This window comes from Protobothrops mucrosquamatus, unplaced genomic scaffold (assembly GCF_001527695.2).
Source record: "Protobothrops mucrosquamatus isolate PMUCROS unplaced genomic scaffold, P.Mucros_1.0 scaffold383, whole genome shotgun sequence".
In the NCBI taxonomy this organism is placed as follows: domain Eukaryota; kingdom Metazoa; phylum Chordata; class Lepidosauria; order Squamata; family Viperidae; genus Protobothrops; species Protobothrops mucrosquamatus.
The window spans coordinates 373,815-392,604 of NW_015386715.1; the positions used below are offsets into that span (position 1 = coordinate 373,815).

General features: G+C 34.1%; 1 protein-coding gene across 1 annotated transcript in view; it reads left to right on the plus strand.

The window, feature by feature from the left end:
- The window catches only part of OLA1 (Obg like ATPase 1), a 92,716-nt gene that overhangs the window by 38,202 nt on the left and 35,724 nt on the right, over nt 1-18,790 (plus strand). Inside the window, exons 4-6 of the mRNA XM_015815900.1 lie at nt 4,839-5,014; nt 13,719-13,799; nt 14,023-14,120. Coding sequence (XP_015671386.1) covers nt 4,839-5,014; nt 13,719-13,799; nt 14,023-14,120 — 355 coding nt within the window. The remainder of the gene's footprint in view (nt 1-4,838; nt 5,015-13,718; nt 13,800-14,022; nt 14,121-18,790) is intronic.

Genomic DNA, 18,790 nt, shown 5'->3' on the forward strand with positions numbered 1-18,790 from the left:
TGCAACTTAAAGTGAACTGTGAGTTTTTTTTGTAAGCAGACGAACCGACCCTGGAAGTTTGCTTTTTATCTTGAACTTTGCTCTAACTTGGATAATAAGTTCTTCTGTATACTTGAGGTGGATTGAGGGAAAGTGAACTTAAAATGGCGATGGATTGATACTTTTCAGCAAGAAGTGAAAGTGATTTCCGGTCTGGAACTTTTGTTACTTTTAATCTGCGTATTATTTGCTCTGGCTGAATTGCTTATAAGACTCTTTTATAATTGGAAATTTACTGTTAACATGGCTTTGAGAAAAACCGTGCCTTCAACTTTAAAATCAACTACATCCCCGATGTTCCAGCTATCTCAATCAACTTCTAAAATCTCCCACCAGCCACCCCCGTCATCTTCTCCACCTCCACCGCCATCTGGTAGGTTGCAGGACTTGATGTCTGTAACTATTAAACAAATGATTGAGATGTTTCAAGCGATGGATGTTAAAATGCAAAATGGATTTGACCAAGTAATACAACAACAACAGGACTTATTACAACAACAACAAGACTTATTACAGAAACATGAGGGCGTTTGTTTGAATGTGACAACTGTTTTTCAAGGTCTGGTTGAATATGTAGATGCGATGGCAGAAAGGGTGGAGGAAAACGAACAAAGAGCAGAAGCAAGTGACTACAGACTTGAAATTGCAGAGGAGAGTCTGGAAAATGAAGACTTTAAAATTTATTGGAAATTTAGGAGACAATCTAAAGATGCTATCTTGGCATTTCCAACTCATCCTTCAATAATGAATCAAGCCATGGAACAAGGAACACTAGAGGAACAACAGAGCAATTCTGAACAGGCTTTCACATATCGAGACATACGTTCTAAAGAGACAGAGATATTATGCTTACAACTTAATGATGAATCTATGCTGGGAGAAAAGGTGATAACAACTGAGCCAACTAATTCTATACAACGTTACCTACAACGGATGGATAACTTGGATGATCAAGAACTAACTGTAACTGGCTTAGTTCAAATATTAAAAATAATAAAGATTGTCACTCAGATACAATTTTTTGGAAACCACAACAAAGCGGATAACTTATTTATAATTATAACATGGAATAAAAGTCAATACAATACCCAGATGAGAGAAGGAAATTTTGCTCAGTTTGAATTGCTTAGAAACTTTTGTAATCAAAGCTTGAGGTTTGATAATCGAAAAGTTTTAGTATGGAAATTAACTTGGCATAGAAAGAAAGCTAGAGTCAGGTTTAAATGTGAGATAAAACGCTACTTGATGGGTTAAAAAGGCTTTAGAGATTTTGTCTGATTTAATAACGAAAGAAGGATGAGAATTGATTGTTATCATAGTTGATAATTATTAGGGAATAAACTTGTTTAGGGGTTAAAAAGACTTTATAGACGTAAGTAATGAAATGATAGAACATGTTTTTAAAAATAGATATGTGTTTTTTGGAATTACATTGTTATTTTAAATATGATAATTATTTTGAAATAGAGAATTTCTGTCTGATTTAATAATGGATGAAGGCTGGTAATTTCTTGACATTATACTTGATAAGTATTTNTAATATGGAGAAGATGGATTGCTTATATTCAAAAGAAGCATAGAGTGGTGGAATATAATTTAGGTTCTTAATAAATTTGTTCTTTTTTTCTTTTATATATTTTACCTACTTATGTAGAATAATATACTTTGTGGAGTTAGAGATATTAATATTTGTTTACTTATATCTGAATATTATCCTGGGATTAGGTTTGGGAAGTTCGGGGGGGTGGGGGTTTTTTTTCTATAGCATTGTGTAACATTTGTGATGTTTTTTTTTATGATGAAAAATAATAAAAATTTTATATTGAAAAAAAAACAAAACTATAGTGCCATGTTATTACGTGATACTGCGAAGAACATTGTATCCAACTCCGTATAGATAGAAAGCAGCGTGGGCAGCTAGATGTTGCAAATACAATTTCTATTTGATCAGTAACTGGAATTGTACTTCTGGGTGCATGGAAAGCTAAAATCATAGTGATTATTTTTTCAAGATGATGGTAGATTCATTTCCACTTTTTATATGTGAATAGTGAAATTTTATGTTTAAAATAAATCTTTGTGTTTTTTCCCCAGAAAGATTGTAATTTTCAATCCAGTCGCTACCATTAGTTACTCTGCGCATATTCTGATTGATTCAGTTTAAAATCTAATTTTAAATAACAGTTAATACCAGTTTGTAGCTAAGTATGTTGAATGTGTATTTTGACATTGTGTTTGCTTAAGTAGCATTCACACAACCTGGAATAGGTTTAGTGAAGAAAAGGAATTGACACTAGAAATTGGCTTACAAAAAAAGCTTGAAAGGTTTGGGAATGTTTATACCTGAAAAGACAAAAGGGATGAGAAAGAAGAGGAATGAGGATATAAATGATCTCTTTAAGTATCTTAAAAGTTATTACATAAAAGAAGGTCTAAAGTTTTTCTTTATTAGTTCAGAGTGATAGAGGATGTGAAGTAATGGTTTGGATTAGAAAAAAGCAGATTTTAATTGAATTTAAGAAAGAAAAGCCTTTTCTAATCTAGGGGATAAATGATAATTATAGTTATGTTTATAAAACATATTTCAAACAATTTGATCAAGTGGAGTCTACTAAATTCTGTAGTTAAAGTTTACTTCTAAAAGACAAGTTATGTAACTAATCTTCCTAAATTAAGATTGAATAAATATCAAAGAGCAACTTTGTTAATTTAATAAATTAAATGCATTAATTAATTTTCTGTAATCAGTCTTTGCTTAATTTTTTGGCAGCTCTTTATTTTTCTTTGGAATTCTTTTAAAGTTCTGACCTTACTTCCATTGGGGTAAGCCCCGCTGAAAACTGGACTGTAAAGTAAAAGCACTTCCTCAATTTTGGCAAAATCCCAACAGTTCTTTGAATGATTAAAATGTTAAATGTAAATCCATACAAAGCTGGAATAAAACGTGTGTCTAAAAAATTCTCAAATATTTAAGAGATGAAAGCACAGAGACAAAAAAAAAAATCAGTCGTAGGACGAATAAATGAGATGCTAAAGTGACAAGAAAACACCTAAATACTTCCTTTTAATATTATGGTCAAGGGGTAACGAAAATACAAGCTAGAGCTTGGGAAGGAAGGAAATGATTCCTGTAAAGTAGGATCAAGGTGGGGAATTCAAATCATCATCATCATCATCATCATCCATCATCATCATCATCATCATCATCATCATCATCATCATCTGATATTATTTTACCTGATGAGTTTCTTTTTAGATATTTTGAAAATGCTGTTACTGCAGAATAAATTGGTCAGATTAACCAGTGCTGGTTGTAAGCATTAAAAGATCTTCACATGTTTTCATTTTTCTTTTTTTAAAAAAAATAAACACTTCAAAGGATTAGTATTGACCCGCGAAGGCATATGTGGCCACTTGAACTGAGCTGAGCAATGTCAGGAAAAAATTGTACCTCACAATGTATTTTTTGGGGAAAAAATACCAGATGACAAGCTGCTGCCTGTATTTTTCAGTCGTATAATTAGAAGGGAAAAGATTAGTTTTACCATGCACAGTTTTCAAAATGAAGACACGATGATATTCCTCGCACAAGGAGAAGGTGACATGAATTGGTCTGATGTGTGGCTGACATCTTTTCAGAAATACACGGGAGGTTTTGTTTTTCATGTAGCCTAGGTGTTTCAGAATACAGGGTTAAATTTCACTATCTAAATTCAATTAGAAAAAAGAATTGGGTCATAAGATTTTTTTTTTAATCAGGAGGTTATTATAATTGGCAACACTAAAAATGTTGTAACCATGCTAAATTGTGTTTAAAGCATTGTGCCTGAAGTTAGTGGGTTGATTCTGCTATTACATGGTGTCAAAAAATTTTCATCATGAATTATTCATGAATAAACCTACAATTTAAATTATAGTTTGCTATTAATAAATGTTTAATTTTTGTTTTCATGCGATTCTTTATTGATAACTCAAGAGTATCCCAGTTGAATTATGTTGCCACATTATGTCTTCAGAAGGGCATAAAGTCAGTACACATGCTTCAGTAATATCTGGTTGTTTTACCCTTATGTTTCCAGTTGGCAATTTGAAATTATGGCTTCAGCTGCACTTTAAATATGTGATAATAGCATGTGTTTCTAATAAGGGCCAGCACCATTTTGTTGAGATAGTGTGAATGGTTGTCACTCATATATGACAAATGCACCTTCATCTGCTTCTTTGATGGCCCCCTAAAAACCATACCCTCAAATCAGACCGATGAAATTAGCTGCTGTGTAAATTGTGTGTCTGAGTGGTTCATTATCTAATCACCGTCAGAACCATAGTGATAAAGTAGTTGGAAGCAGAGAAGAGGTCTGCCAGATGATTTAAGGCCCTTGCCCCCCCTTTCTTTTCGTAAATTCTGTTTCCCTTGGAAACCCATTACTATACTAGAGAACTTCACCATTCTTTGACGGAACTTCCTGACAGTTTCAGTGTTTACTTTATTCTAAGCCTCTGTGTTTATTAAATGATATATAAAGACAATTTTTCTCAACCAGCTCTAAGAGATTATGAGATGATATTGATTCTGACTCAAAAAAAAAAAAAAGAACCCTGGAAAATTTAAAATATTGTTGTGTTCTGCCCTCACAGCCATGACTACTGGGTTGTGTTGTGTCTAATTTTTACCCCTGTCCTGGGTTTGTTTTGTGCGACTATTTGTGTCTACTATGTTTGTGACATTTTAGGGTACTTTGAGCGCATTTTTGTTAGCTAAGAATATTGCTTAATAACCCACTTTTGCTTCCACAAAGGATCGTTTGATGATGATGATATCACGCACATTGAAGGAAGCGTGGAGCCAGTTCGTGACATTGAAATAATACATGAAGAACTTAGACTAAAAGATGAGGAAATGATCATGCCCATTATAGACAAATTAGAAAAAGTGGCTGTACGAGGAGGTGACAAGAAATTAAAACCTGAATATGTAAGTAAGAAAATGTTCTATTTCAAGGGTTTATATTTTGGAGTGTAGGATTGGTTTTTGTTTTTTTTGAAAACAGGATTGCCACATTAATCATTGTCAGATTATCATTGGGTTTTACTGCCCCGGAAAAAAGGCACTAGTTTCTTTTGAACTTAAACTATTCCATCAGTATGTATCAAATTGTAGTAGCATGTTCTTTTTAGTTGTATGTATTTATGTACTTGTTGTATAAATAGGTATTTTTTCGATAATATAACTACAGTGGTGAAGATTTATTATTTGTAATTTAATAGAGAATGTGTAACCTCTGCATGTGGGTACAATCTTCTTAAAATCTTTCAAATTAATTCAAGTATGAGAATCACTACAGAATAACAATGATGTGGATCAAATGCCATTCACTCTGCAATATTCTTCGAGTTTAATTTATCTTATTGTTATTATTGATGTCGACACATATCAGTCCACTGGAGGTCCAGTTTGGATTGGGAGAAAGATAGTTTTTTTTTATACTTCCTTGTCTAGGTCTGGGAGAAAATAGCACTTTCTGAGTCAGGCAGGCAGCTTTTATATTTATTGGGGGATTAGAACCTGGGATCTTGCACCTGTAATAGTCCAGCACACAAACCATTACACCATACTGGATTTCACTTCATTCAATATTGGGGATAAAATGAAAATTATCCTCTTCCCACCCCATATACATGGCCTAGAACTCCAGGCAGCATATTAATGTAAAACAAGTAAAACAAAATATCTATATTAGACAAACTCAGATGTTCTTAAAATATGCAAATGTTCACATTCTCCAAAACTCACAATAGGCAAATAAAGATCAGAGCAAAAATGAAGACTGAAAAGAAGGAATAGCTGACGTTGAACCACATGGAATAAGCATATGGCCCCAGTTTTAACATGAAATAGAGGTCGCGTCACAGATTTCTGTGTTAAATCCTGTAATAGCTTCAGGATTTATTTGCAGTAGGTTGCAACTAACTGTCCCTGACTGCTAGAATAAAGAAACAAGCAGGATTTGATTTGAGAAAAAAAAAAAAGATTTAAATCACCAGTCATGAAGACACAATTTATTCACTGGAATCCTAATTTATTCATTAGGTGGGAAGATTCTGGAATCAAAGGTTTATAAAATGCATTTTTCTTTGATACAACTTGAATTCATATATTTTACTACTTGTTAATGTAAATTTCATTTGGATGGTATACGTAGCATCATAGCTATATATACATACATAGCAAGCAGATACATATTTGTGAAATCCTTTGCATTGAATTAAATCAGATCAAATTCTGTCCAATCTAATTTTTTGAATTGTTTGGAGGGTATTTATACGTAATGATATATTACAACATCTCCAGCTTTTAAATTAGTGTTAATAATCTTGCTTATTTTTGCTAGTTTTTCAACAGAATGATTATTTTTTGAAATAACTTTCTTATTTATAAACAATAATTTAACAGAAAAGAAATTTCAGTCAAGTCAGCACAAAACACATCATTAGCTGGGTGATATATTTACATTTAATTTGGATATTCCTCTTCATTTAGAGTTTAAAAAAGAAAACAAGCTTTCCAAAATTTATCTCAGTTTTTAATGAATTACTCCAGAGATAGAAAACACTATTTCTACATTAGCAAAAGAAATTACTGTTGTTAAGTGTAGTGTAACAAGTAAATTGCTCTCCAACGAAATGTTAACATTGCGTCAGTGTACGACTTTAAAAAATTAATCCATAAAAATTTCCCAAATGAATAATTTTTTGTTTTATAACAATATGGAGAGAGATAATAGAACAGGTTTGGAGGCATGCAAGGAGATACATTTAGGGTTGCAGAATTTCTAGCTAACCTTTAAAGCAATTGGGGGATGGGAGGAAAAAATTGAAATACAGAAAGCCCCTAGATTTTGGGTATCTCAATTCAGCAGACATTGGCTGTAATAGATAAAATCTGAGCTTGGACTTTGCCTCAGCCAACAGATTTTGGCAAATCAATCCCAAAAAAATCTCTAGACATGTTACATACAGTATCATTATCATCATTTTAGCGATTGTCTATCCAGTGCAGCATGAAGGCCTCTTCTGCATGTTTCCAACCCGTATGGTCCTGAGCTATTTTATTTGCCAATTGAGCCTGCAGTACTTGCTGATCTCGCTGATCCATTTTGTTTTTGGTCTCTTTCATGGATGCTTTTTATCAAGTGGAATCCATTCAATGACTGCCTTGGTCCACCTGCCATCCGTTCTTCTTGCTGTGTGACCGGCCCATTTCCATTTCAATTCTTTTACTCTCTTGATGATACCGCATCTTTTAGTTTGTTCTCTAATCCACGTGCAGGTCTTTCTATCTTGTCCTATAATGCCGAGCATATATCTTTCCATGGCTCTTTGCATCACTTGTATCTATTGTGAGGTTAGTGTCCATGTTTCACTGGCATATGTTAGAACAAGTAGGCTACACCAGTGGTGGCGAAGCTATGGCACGGGTGCCAGAGGCGGCACTCATAGCCCTTTCTGTGGGCACGCGCGCCATCGCCCCAGTCCTAGACCTTCAACTGGGTTTTATAAAATCTTTTCACTTTAGGCCTCCGCCGTCATGTGCAAAAAAAAAAAAAAAAAAGGTTCAATCAGTCAATTTCAACTTCTCGCAGGGGAAAAAAAAGTTCTTGCAAAGTTGGAATTGATTGATTGAACTTTTTAGTCCCACCCAGTCTGCCGTTACCACCGCAGCCACGCCCACCCAATGGGACACACCCACCCAATTGGCCATGCCCACCCAATGGGACACACCCACCCAATGGGACACACCCACCCGGCACTTGAGGATGCATAAGTGGGTTTTGGGTTGCAGTTTGGGCACTCGGTCTCTAAAAGGTTCGCCATCACTGGCCTACACTGACTGAAAACTTTTCAGGCATAAGGAGAGGCTGTTCTTGAAAATTATGCTTAGCATGCTGAATGCCTGCCAAGCACATTTTACACACTGTTCAATTTCCTTTATTATATCACCTCCCATTGAGATCCGCTGGCCAAGGTATATGTAGTGGTCTACTATGTCTAGGTCTTCTCCAGATATAAAAAAAAATTCTTTCTTTGGTAAATTTATTAAACATAAAACTGGCTCCTTTTCAGGTTTATTTTTAAGCCAAATGGTTCTCCTGCTTTGTGCAACTCTTGTATGTGTCTTTGTAGCTCTTCTGGGTCTTGTGAGAAGAGAACAACACCAGTTGCAAATCTTAAGTGATTTAAATAGGCTCTGATTTTTATTCCATCTTTTGACCAGTCTAGGTTGCAAAATACTTCTTCAAGGCAGGCTGAGAAAAGGATAGGTGATGTTGTATCACCTTGACATACACCTCGACCTATGTTGATTTCTACCTTAAGATCATTAAAGCAAATTGTTAAAGCCATTGTTTTTTCATATATTGGTTGTAGTAAGTTTATGTAAGTAGTGTCTACGGCTTGGTTGAGCAATGCCTTAATTATTGCTTGCTGGAATACTGAGTCCAAACGCCTTTTCATAGTCAATGAAAGCTGTGCACAGAAAATTATCCTCTTCCCACGTTAAAACGATTGATGACAGTACAATTGGAGAATGTGGTTTTATCACTTGACACGATGTAGTCAGTTTTGCTTGTGTATCCAGATGGACTCTTATATTTAACATTATATTATTTTATACATTTTCCACAGGAGTAAAACCCCATTTACAATTTAGTAGATTAGTCCATTACATCAATGGTTTACTGTATGGTAGTCCTTCATATGCAATGATTCATTTAGCAACTATTCAAATAAAATGGCACTGAAAAAGTTATGAACGGTCCTCACACCTACAACTGTCACATCATCCCCATTGTTACATGATCAGAATTCAGGTATTTGGCAACCAGCTTGTATTTACAATGGTTGCAGCATCCCAGGGACATGAGATCACTTTTTGTGACCTTTCCAGCTGGCATCAGGCAAATTAAGTCAGTGGGGGAAGCTGGATTTGCTTAAAGACTATGTGATTCACTTAACAACCATGGCAAAAAAGCAAGTGGTCCCAATTGTGGTTATAAGTCAAGGACTATCTGTATAGGCAATAACTTTTTTATATTTAAGTAAATGGATGATTCTGACAATATAGCTCCAACTCATAGAGTTTTAAGGATTAGTGGAAGACTGGCATGGATGTAACAACTTGACTGTACTTCTTTCTCTTGTGAAAATAAATACCATTTCCCCTAAAGGAAGAAATGCTTTTTCTTTACATTTGAGAGCAATATAGTTTTTTCTTTGTGCGCAGGGATACTACAGAGTATATTTATGCTCTTTAGGTCTCTAGGCATGGGGAAATTTTATCTAATTGCTCTGTTTCTCATAGGTGTCTTTTTCTCACTTACCTCTTCATAGGGACCCCAGTTCAGTAATGGAGAGTATTTAGAATACCTAGGACTGAAAGTTAGAAGAACAAATTGTTGTAGACTGTGTTTATTTTCCTGAGGAGTGTATATGTGTTGCCTTGGCACTATTTACATTTTAATACGAGGCTTAAATAAGCTATAATGAATGGAATATAGCCTGGGCATTCTTCCTGAATTCTAGTAGGTGCAATTAATATGGCATACTTGTGGATTTTGTTTTCAAGTGGATACATTTTAAAGTTCAGCTGGATTTTTTTTAAAATATTAATGTAAAAATGTTTTTTTTAAAAAAACATGAATAACTACTGATGCTTTGTATTTGTCTTTTTTGTATTTGTATTGTTGTCCATCTTGGCATATTTTTTGAATAAAAGTTAGGAAATAAATTGAACGAATAGAGAGCTATTGTACTGTTCCTTAATGTTCATGAAATTAATTTCTTGAAGGCAGTAAGGATATAGTAAATTTATTCCTGGATTAAATATCTTTGAATCATGGCATGACAAATATGACTTTTTGTTGCCTTGCATTCCAGCTAAGTAAAATGATTTTGTTGCTGTGTGTCAGAAATCTATGCATTAATGACCTCAATGTTGAATTAAATAAGCCCTTAAAGTTATATCTGGCAATATATTAAAAAAGCCAAACTATTTATTTATTTATTTTCAGAACTGAACAAGCTTTATAATTACCCACCCCATAACTTTTTTTCCAAAAAAAACCTTGTTAAATGATAACCATTCTGCCCTTCCTGGTCCATGTGCTTAAAAGTCCAGGACATTGGGAAAATGTAAATGACCACCTGTACACTAAAGCCCATCATTTTCTGTGTTTGCGAAGCATAAATGGCATGATTCATACTCCACCTTGAAACCTTTTTATTACAAAAAGAGGTTTCTTTTAGAATCCTGTTTGCAGTGAGGGATCATTTTGCAGACCAGGTCATGCGTTTATAAATACAAATATTTCATCATTTTCTTTCTACTAATCTTCTCCTGGAATACTGAGAGAGTTTTGCCTGTTGTAGTTGATGAAACACACCTGCAAATCAAGAGGGAAATGTTGTTGCTCTTGATGTTTAGGTCCCCATAAAGGCTTTGTTATGGTAAATGATGACACCTGAATGGAAGCATTCATACTTCCTATCTTGACTCTTCTTCTTTGGTGTTGCTGGCATGCTACAAAGACTGATAATAGGAAAATCAGCACACTAGAATATTTCTGTCTTAAAATTGTGTTGTCTCATGAATTTAATTAATTGTGCAATGGATGACTCTATCATAGGCCAGATTGAGAAGGTGCAATATATATACATATATATATATATAAGATATAATTGAATTTCTTGAAACAAAAAATACATTTGAATCACAACATCCATTTCTCTTCCATCCCACTCAGCTGTTTCAGTTCAATTACTTTTGAAAAAGAAATGAATCAGAGGTTTACATAGCAGGTGCAATTAATATGGCATACTTGTAGATTTTGTTTTCAAATGGATGCATTTTTAAGTAGGTTCATATGGATTTTTAAAAAAGGGATGTAAATTTTAAAAAAAAACATGAAGAAATACAAAACCAGTTCTTAAAATACAAGCAGTATGCTTAACCCTGGGTTATTTAGATACATTTCACATAAATGTATAAATCTGATAATGTTTAATTTTTCTCTTCCCCAACTTTACTGGATGAGGATATTATATTATAGGTCTACATTCATGAACATGCTGCTTAAGTAGAAATAAGCTGTCTCAGTAAGGAAAAGAGATAAATGAGCTGATATGGGGCTATTGTCCCATCACATGCTTATGTCAGTTCTTAGAATGCATAAACAGAATTTTCAAAGTGTTAAAATTTTCATTTTCATTACATTGGAAGTGTACATATGCTATAAAAACATAGGGATGTCTTGGTAACATTATTTTTAAATACCCTAAAGTTCATCTGTTATAATCTTGGATTGTAATAGGAAGGCCTGGGTCACCCACATCTGCCAAATTGGTTTCTTTCTGATAAATGATTGTTCATGAAAAATTATCTTGGTAATCTTGCATTTCTGCATTGTGGAGTTGTATCACATGTGATAATTGTTGATGATGATACTGCTGTAGTTTGGAAATAAATTGCATAAATGGATGTACATGAGGAAATTGACCTCTTTCATGCTTGAAACATAGACTCAAATAGCATGCACAATCATTGTAAGGTTACATGTATGTGTACTCTTAAATATGGTTCTGATAATTTCTTACAGTGTAAGTTTAGAGACCAAGTATAAAGCACAGTTGCTCTTCTTAAACAAATTTGGAAGAAAGACTGAATTGTTACTCTCACGACCTTTTGTGTGTGCCGAAAAAAAATCCAAGTAAAAATTGTACATGCAAGAGAGATTTCTGTTTATCCTGTTGAGTTTAGAATCTCAGCTGTTATGCTTATGTAAGTGTCTATTTTAAAGTTGAATCAGTATAAAATTCCTCTACTAGTTAAGCAGGGTTGCTGGAGGAATTATTCTAATAATGAAGAAAAGGCTAAGGGTAAAACAATGCACATTTTAAACTTAAGTGAATTATTTACTGATCAAATAAAACATCAATAAGCGCCAAAGATAACAAAGTTTTGCTACTTATTTTATTTTATTTTTACATGTGTAATCTTGTTGCATGTCTCTACATAAGCTGTTCTGGCCACTCATCATAGTAACCAGCTGGGCCATTTCACCTGCTGTAGCCATTAAAGAGGACTCTCTCCCTTTAGATTAATCCCCTCCGACATTAGTTTTTAGCTCTGACAACTGGAGCAGGCATTCAGAACTTGCAGGTGGCCAGTGTGACGCACATAATTGCCTACAATTTTAGGCAATGAATAAAAATGGTCTACATTACTTGTCAAAGGTTGTATATGCAGTGCCAAGTGAGATCTATGGGAAGCCTTTTAGGGTTTAAAGAACATTTAATAGCAAGGCTGCACAGTGCTTTTTTAATCATAATGCATTTGTAATATAGCACTTTGATCTTCTCCTTGTAGGAAATGGTGTTACATTAGCCACTTTAAAAACATTTATGAGTGAAAATCAGTTATAGGAGAGTAAAAGTGATTATTCTTAGGCAGAACATGTTATATTTCATTAAAAGTTTTCAGCTTGCCCCTTTCTTGTTAAAATCTGTGGGAAGTCCTGTTCCTGGAGAGTTACAAATCAGGAACTGAGATTTAGAAGAGCTTTCGTCTTGTTTTTCCACCTGAAGCAATTGCATGATTGGGGATACTAGTATACTAAATACCCAGGGCATATATTTATACGTATGTGACCTATTTATTGATGTGTGCCTTAAAATTTGGCAACGAGAAATTGGTGTTAAATTCTTTAATGGAATATCATATTCAAGTTAATTTTCCTGAACTGTAGCATTTAGAACCTGGCCATAAATTACGTTTGACAAAAAAAAACCCACGTGCTACTTCTCGAAGAGCTTAGTTTGACCTTTCACACCTAAGAGGCTTTTATTAACACCTGCCTGTAAGGCAAACCTTGCCACACGCAGCTTTCAGATGCAGACCCACAAAACCGATGAGGAGAGGCTTGAAGGGTTCAGTTTGTGTCACTTGCTGTTTGCCGTTTCCATTTCACAGATGATTAATCTTTCTGTGAAGAAAGGCCAGAGAAACAAAGCACATTGGGCTCTTCCTGCAGTTACTCCTTCTGTATGCACACTAGCTTGCTAACTAAAAGGCCTTTAGATTTCCTGCAGGGAGAGATGCTCGGAAAGTGAATGCAGGTGGTTGGAGGTCACCAGTGCAAGGCTGTTGCCATTGTGTAATGAAAGTTTTGGCAGGGTTTGGCTTTTTGGAGGAGGCGAGAAGGTGTGGGCAAAAAATTAATGTATAAAGATGATTGCCTTTGGACATTTGAACAAATACCTTGATGGGTGGATCTTTATAATCAGATCAATTTCTTTTGCTACCAGGGTTGTAGCATCTTTCCTATGTGTGCTTTGGATGCTTAATTATTTTGCCAATATGGAGTTTTGAAAGGCAGTTTTAAATTTACTTAGATTTTTTTTTTATTCCACTAGGGAGGGAAGAGTATAATTTGTGTTTTTCCCATACATATCTACTCTATGCTTAGTACTATTCTGTGCTCTGCCATTCAAATATATATACAATTTCAGAAGATTTGTTATATTTTGCTAACAAAAATTCCTCTCTCGTGAGAAATAACATTCCTGCAAATAGCGGAATATAACTTATTTAAATGTCTTTTGTTTCTTTTTAATTCCACCAGGACATAATGTGCAAAATCAAAAGCTGGGTAATAGATGAAAAAAAGCCAGTCCGCTTCTATCATGATTGGAATGATAAAGAGGCAAGTTACTTTATCAAGTCTCATATCTTCCCATTAAAACCCAAACGGAGAGCTATCATGTGCACCATATTTTTATTTAAATCTTCTAATTCTAGTAAATTAATATCATCTTCATCTATAAACCATAAGTATACTATTTTTTTTTCACCTGCATATATATATGTATATGGGGGGACACTACAGAGTCTCATGTTTTACATAATTTTTGTTTGCTATCTTTTAGATTGATGTGCTCAACAAACATTTGTTTTTAACTTCTAAACCAATGATGTATTTGATTAACCTCTCCGAAAAAGATTACATTAGAAAGAAAAACAAATGGTGAGTTTTCTGAAGTTTAATTATAATTTCCAAAAGGACCTTAATATTGGTTAAAATAGATATTATTGTATTCTATTCCATACTGTATAACTTAATGCTTTTTTTGAAAATATACCATACTTAACAGAATACAGTGGAAATGAAAACTTTACTAGACATTTACTAAATCAATTTTCTTCATATCATTTTTTGGGCATTTTTTATTAATGCATATCGATTATAGAATTATTAGTTACTTTACAACATCCAGCTTTGTTTCTTGATTCTTATTAAGTACTGAAATATTTCATGTAATTGTCCAATTCAAATTTTTATAATACTGATAGTGGCTATCTGTCAACAGTGTTTGGGATCAAGATCCAGTCCAGAACATATATTAGAATTCTCATATCTGAAAGCAGCGTACTTTAATTTGTCCTAAAAAAGTTTGAGATGAGACTTTGTGGGCAATAGATGCTTGATTTATTGCATTAAAATAAAACATCAATTAAAGCACTGTTTTTAATTATTTTAACAAATGCAATTGTGCGCTAAGTTATAAGAAAAACTAAGCTGTTGTTGTATTTGTTTTGTAAAAGTATCCAGAACAGTGTATCAGAATTCTTTTAAAACACTCTCCCTGTACTTCATTAAGTACTTAGATGCACATGGTTTCAATTTCCCATTAAACATTCGCATTTCCATATGGTATCAAAGAGCGAGAAGACTTTAAACTGAAAAATAAACATTCACAGGCTAGAAGCCAAAACAATAATTAATGTCAGATGGTTAACTCCAATAAGTTATAAGATACATTCTGTGAAATTATTTCAGCTCAGAACTCTTCTGTTCCTATTGTTATAATGCACCTATATTCTAAAAAAAGGTGAACTTTTATAGTGAATGATTCAGAATGCAAATAAGTTTTTCTATTAATGGATTATTTAAAGTTAAATCAATCTTCAGAAAACTCTGAATATTTTGTTGCTGAGCTGCAAAACACTGCGCTCCAAGAGTCATTTTTCAGTTTCACACAAATAGAAATTTAGGACTTTTGGAAAAATTTTGAGGGCTGCAATGACAATATATATCAACATTTATTTGAAAATGGGTAAGGCTGAATGGATCAGCACTTCTATATTCAGGAAATCTCCAGTGGATATTATTGTACAATAAAGATCAGTAGTTAGACATTAATATTTAGGAGACACCAGTCTGTAATTTCTCTGACACCATTTACACTGTATGTCTTTGTGTAGATATGAAACTGACTGTGGTGAAAACTGACTAGAAAATATACCACATAAACTGTTTTTAAAAATGTGTAAATATTATATTTATATTATGAACTAATATTAGAGATAGTATTGTGTTCATGTACCAGTGATGGTTGTAGTGTTCTTTTAATCCAGATTTTGTGGATATTCGTGTAATTGTAGCTGAAAGATCAAAGGGTAGGATAGTTGAGTGATGTTACAGAAGAGAATTTACCACATAACCATTTTCAGTACAGCTTCTGCCGCCTGCTGTTCCTATTTTCCCTCAAGCTAGCCATTGACAACCCCCTGTGCATCCCTGCTTGTAAAAAATGATTGAGGAAGTATTTGTCATGTATTTATGAGTGCGAAACATTGTGTGATATGGAATGCCATCACCTGAAGACAGAATGATGGCCATTTTACCTTCATCCTGCCAGAGGAGTTGCTGTTGAAACCCTCTTTATATGCAGTAGATTTTTGCATTAAAATACATGTTTTATTTTGAAGCATGTTATGAGGTGTCATTTGTTAATATTTCTGGTTGTACAAAGAAACGCAAGCAATTAGATTATATTTTGTTAGTCTTAATACTTTAATTGGTGACTTTTGCTTCATGTTCTTAACCTCAGTTGGACAAGTATTACTTGCTTGGCTAACAAACAAAGATTCCTTGGTTTTGTGCTGTATAGAGAAGAATGGAGAATGGAGCAATAAACATTTTCATAGATCTTTCAGAAGGATTTACAGGAATATCAAGAGGATACTTGAAACATACTTGGGCATAAGCAGAGCTTCAAAAACTAGAATGTGCATTTGTAGTTTATCATCCTTTTCAAACAAAGGAAATTTTAATGACTGATAACATCACAGTAACATTTTAATGATAGGATATCGTTGTTCAGTGCTAGGGGGGAAGAAAACAGGGAATGATAGTACTTTAGGGTAATTGAAGAGGTATACTGACCTTTGAAAGATATAAAATTTGGAATGCCTACTGCAAGTATTAATAAAATTAAAATAGTCATTCAGTTGATATGTGATTAAGACTATATTTTTGAAGAGAAGCTGACGAAGCAGCTGTGTTGCTTGTGCTTACTTATGATCGAATGGCATTAATCAGAATGTAGAGAAGAATCAGATGAAACATTTAAAATATTGCTATTCTTTAAATCAAGTAAAAACATTCTTGCATAAAGAATACAGAAAAGAAATTCTTCATTAAGTACCTGGTTAAAAATTAGTACTGCAGTTATTTTTAATCTGCTGTTAAAACTACTGCCCAGCAAACTATGCAGGATACTAGCCTTCGTTTGGAATCAGTATATAACTGTCATATTTATGGTAATTTTATAAAACAGGATACTGTTATAATAGATGGAGATTTCTAATATAAAGGTGCATTTTCAAATGGTTTATTCATTATTCCAATTTAATATAAAGGAACTGTTTTAAGGAAAGTATTACTAAATATTAGACAATAATAGTGTATGAATTAATTACTGTATAATGATGACATATATGAATCATATAAGTTGAAAACAGCTACACACACATAAGAGAGAGAGAGAGAGAGAGAGAGAGTGTGTAATTAGGCACTGGGCAAATAGATATTTCCACTAATAATGATCATAATATTTAAATAATAGTTTTTCCAGTAAGAAAGCATTGACTTTTAAGATTTTTGATCTGATACTTGGGATCTGTTTGGGAAAAAAAGGGGTGATTCAGTCAATGATCTCTGTATGCAAAATATGCAAAACTGGTCTTAGATGTTGTTTTGCTAGCTGAGATGATTGAGAAGATGCCAGACTTTCCCTTTGCATGTACAGAAATACTCTGTGGGGGGACTTGAATCTTTCTTCAACAATGGGATCAGGCAGCAGATGTGCCACATGGGGTGTGCTGAATATACATTAAAATATTCTCTCTCTGTTCAGGCATTAGCCTAAACTGTTATGGCTAAGCTCTATACAGCAATAGAAGGTTTATCCCTCCAGTCACAGATCTTGGTCATATTTATTTGCAAGCAAGTAGAATTCTCCTCAGGATCCATGATCAAGTTCCAGAGATAAAGTACTCTTTCAAGAGGACATGGAGCAGAGTCAATGTATGTAGGCCATTTCTATATATTTTAAAACCTCATGATTTCTGGTGAATGTCTAAAGAGATTATTGCCATGCACAGAAATTTTTGTCTACACAAAAGTTTTGTCTACACAGGATTTTGAAGGAAAGACTTTCAGTTAATGGATGAGACCAGCCTCAGTTTTGTTCAATATTTTCAAGTTAATCCTCAGAGCAGAGGGAATTATTATAGAAACTTTTATTGATATGTCTTCTGTGATTGTTTTGCCCCTAATCAGGTTTTAATTTTTTTAGCCGTAGAATACAGACACTTCCAGTAGATCCATAAAATTGTGATTGTTGCTTCACATGAACTGGTAAAGCCAATAGAAAGTTGTTGTGTTATACAGGAGACCATAGTTTGGAGGGAACAATAATTTCAACTTTGTGTCTTCAGAATATTGGACTGAACAACTGAATTCAGCTGAAAGTTTGAATACTGCTTCAGATGACATTGAGAAAGGGGCATTATCTGGCTGTATTGCATGATGCTGTTTAGGATTCTTTAAAGTCACTCATCCTTCCATAAAAGAAGACAGGGGAACTTAATACCTTCCAGATTTTTCTCCCTAGAGAAGTCCATTTTATTGTCATGCACTTTTCAAATAAGAAATACGTTTGCAGAGTAAAATGATTCTGCCAAAAACAGGCTAGTCCAGTTCTAGTAATCAGGACATACATTGGGTAGCTCCTGCTTTGCCCTTTACATGTCCTTCCCCTGTGACATGGACCCAGTTTTGCTGGTGCTTCTGAAAGAACTCAGGCGAAATCAACAAAACTGGACTATAATGGGGTTTGGGGGAAGATGGTGAAGGGCTCTTACTGCTGGTTGAATGAATCATATTCATGAATTAGGAACTCTGTTGCTGGCCAGTGGGTAACTTGCAACAGTGTAGTTTTATATCGTATCCTAAGATAGGAAAATATGCAGCCATGGAAACAAACAAACAAACAAACAAACAAACAAACTATTATTACATGCTCAAGCATAAATTGCAATCAGGAAAGCTTTTGTTCAGCTTTGACTGGTGCAATAACCATGTGTGTGCTGAACCTGAGGTTCTTCTGAAAGGTATTTGGAAACTTAAATTAGTGAAGAATGCTATTGCTAGAATTAAAGGTGGGGAAAATTCTAAGGTCTCGTAATGTTTTTACTGCATCAGCTGCACTGGCTGCCATTTTGTTTCTTAGTGTAATGCAAGGTGATGCCCCAAACAGCTTAGGCCCCAGCAACTTGAAAACTGTCTTTTTGCTTGTGAACCTGCCTGTTCTACAGGTAGTCCTTGACTTACAACCATTTGTTTAGCGA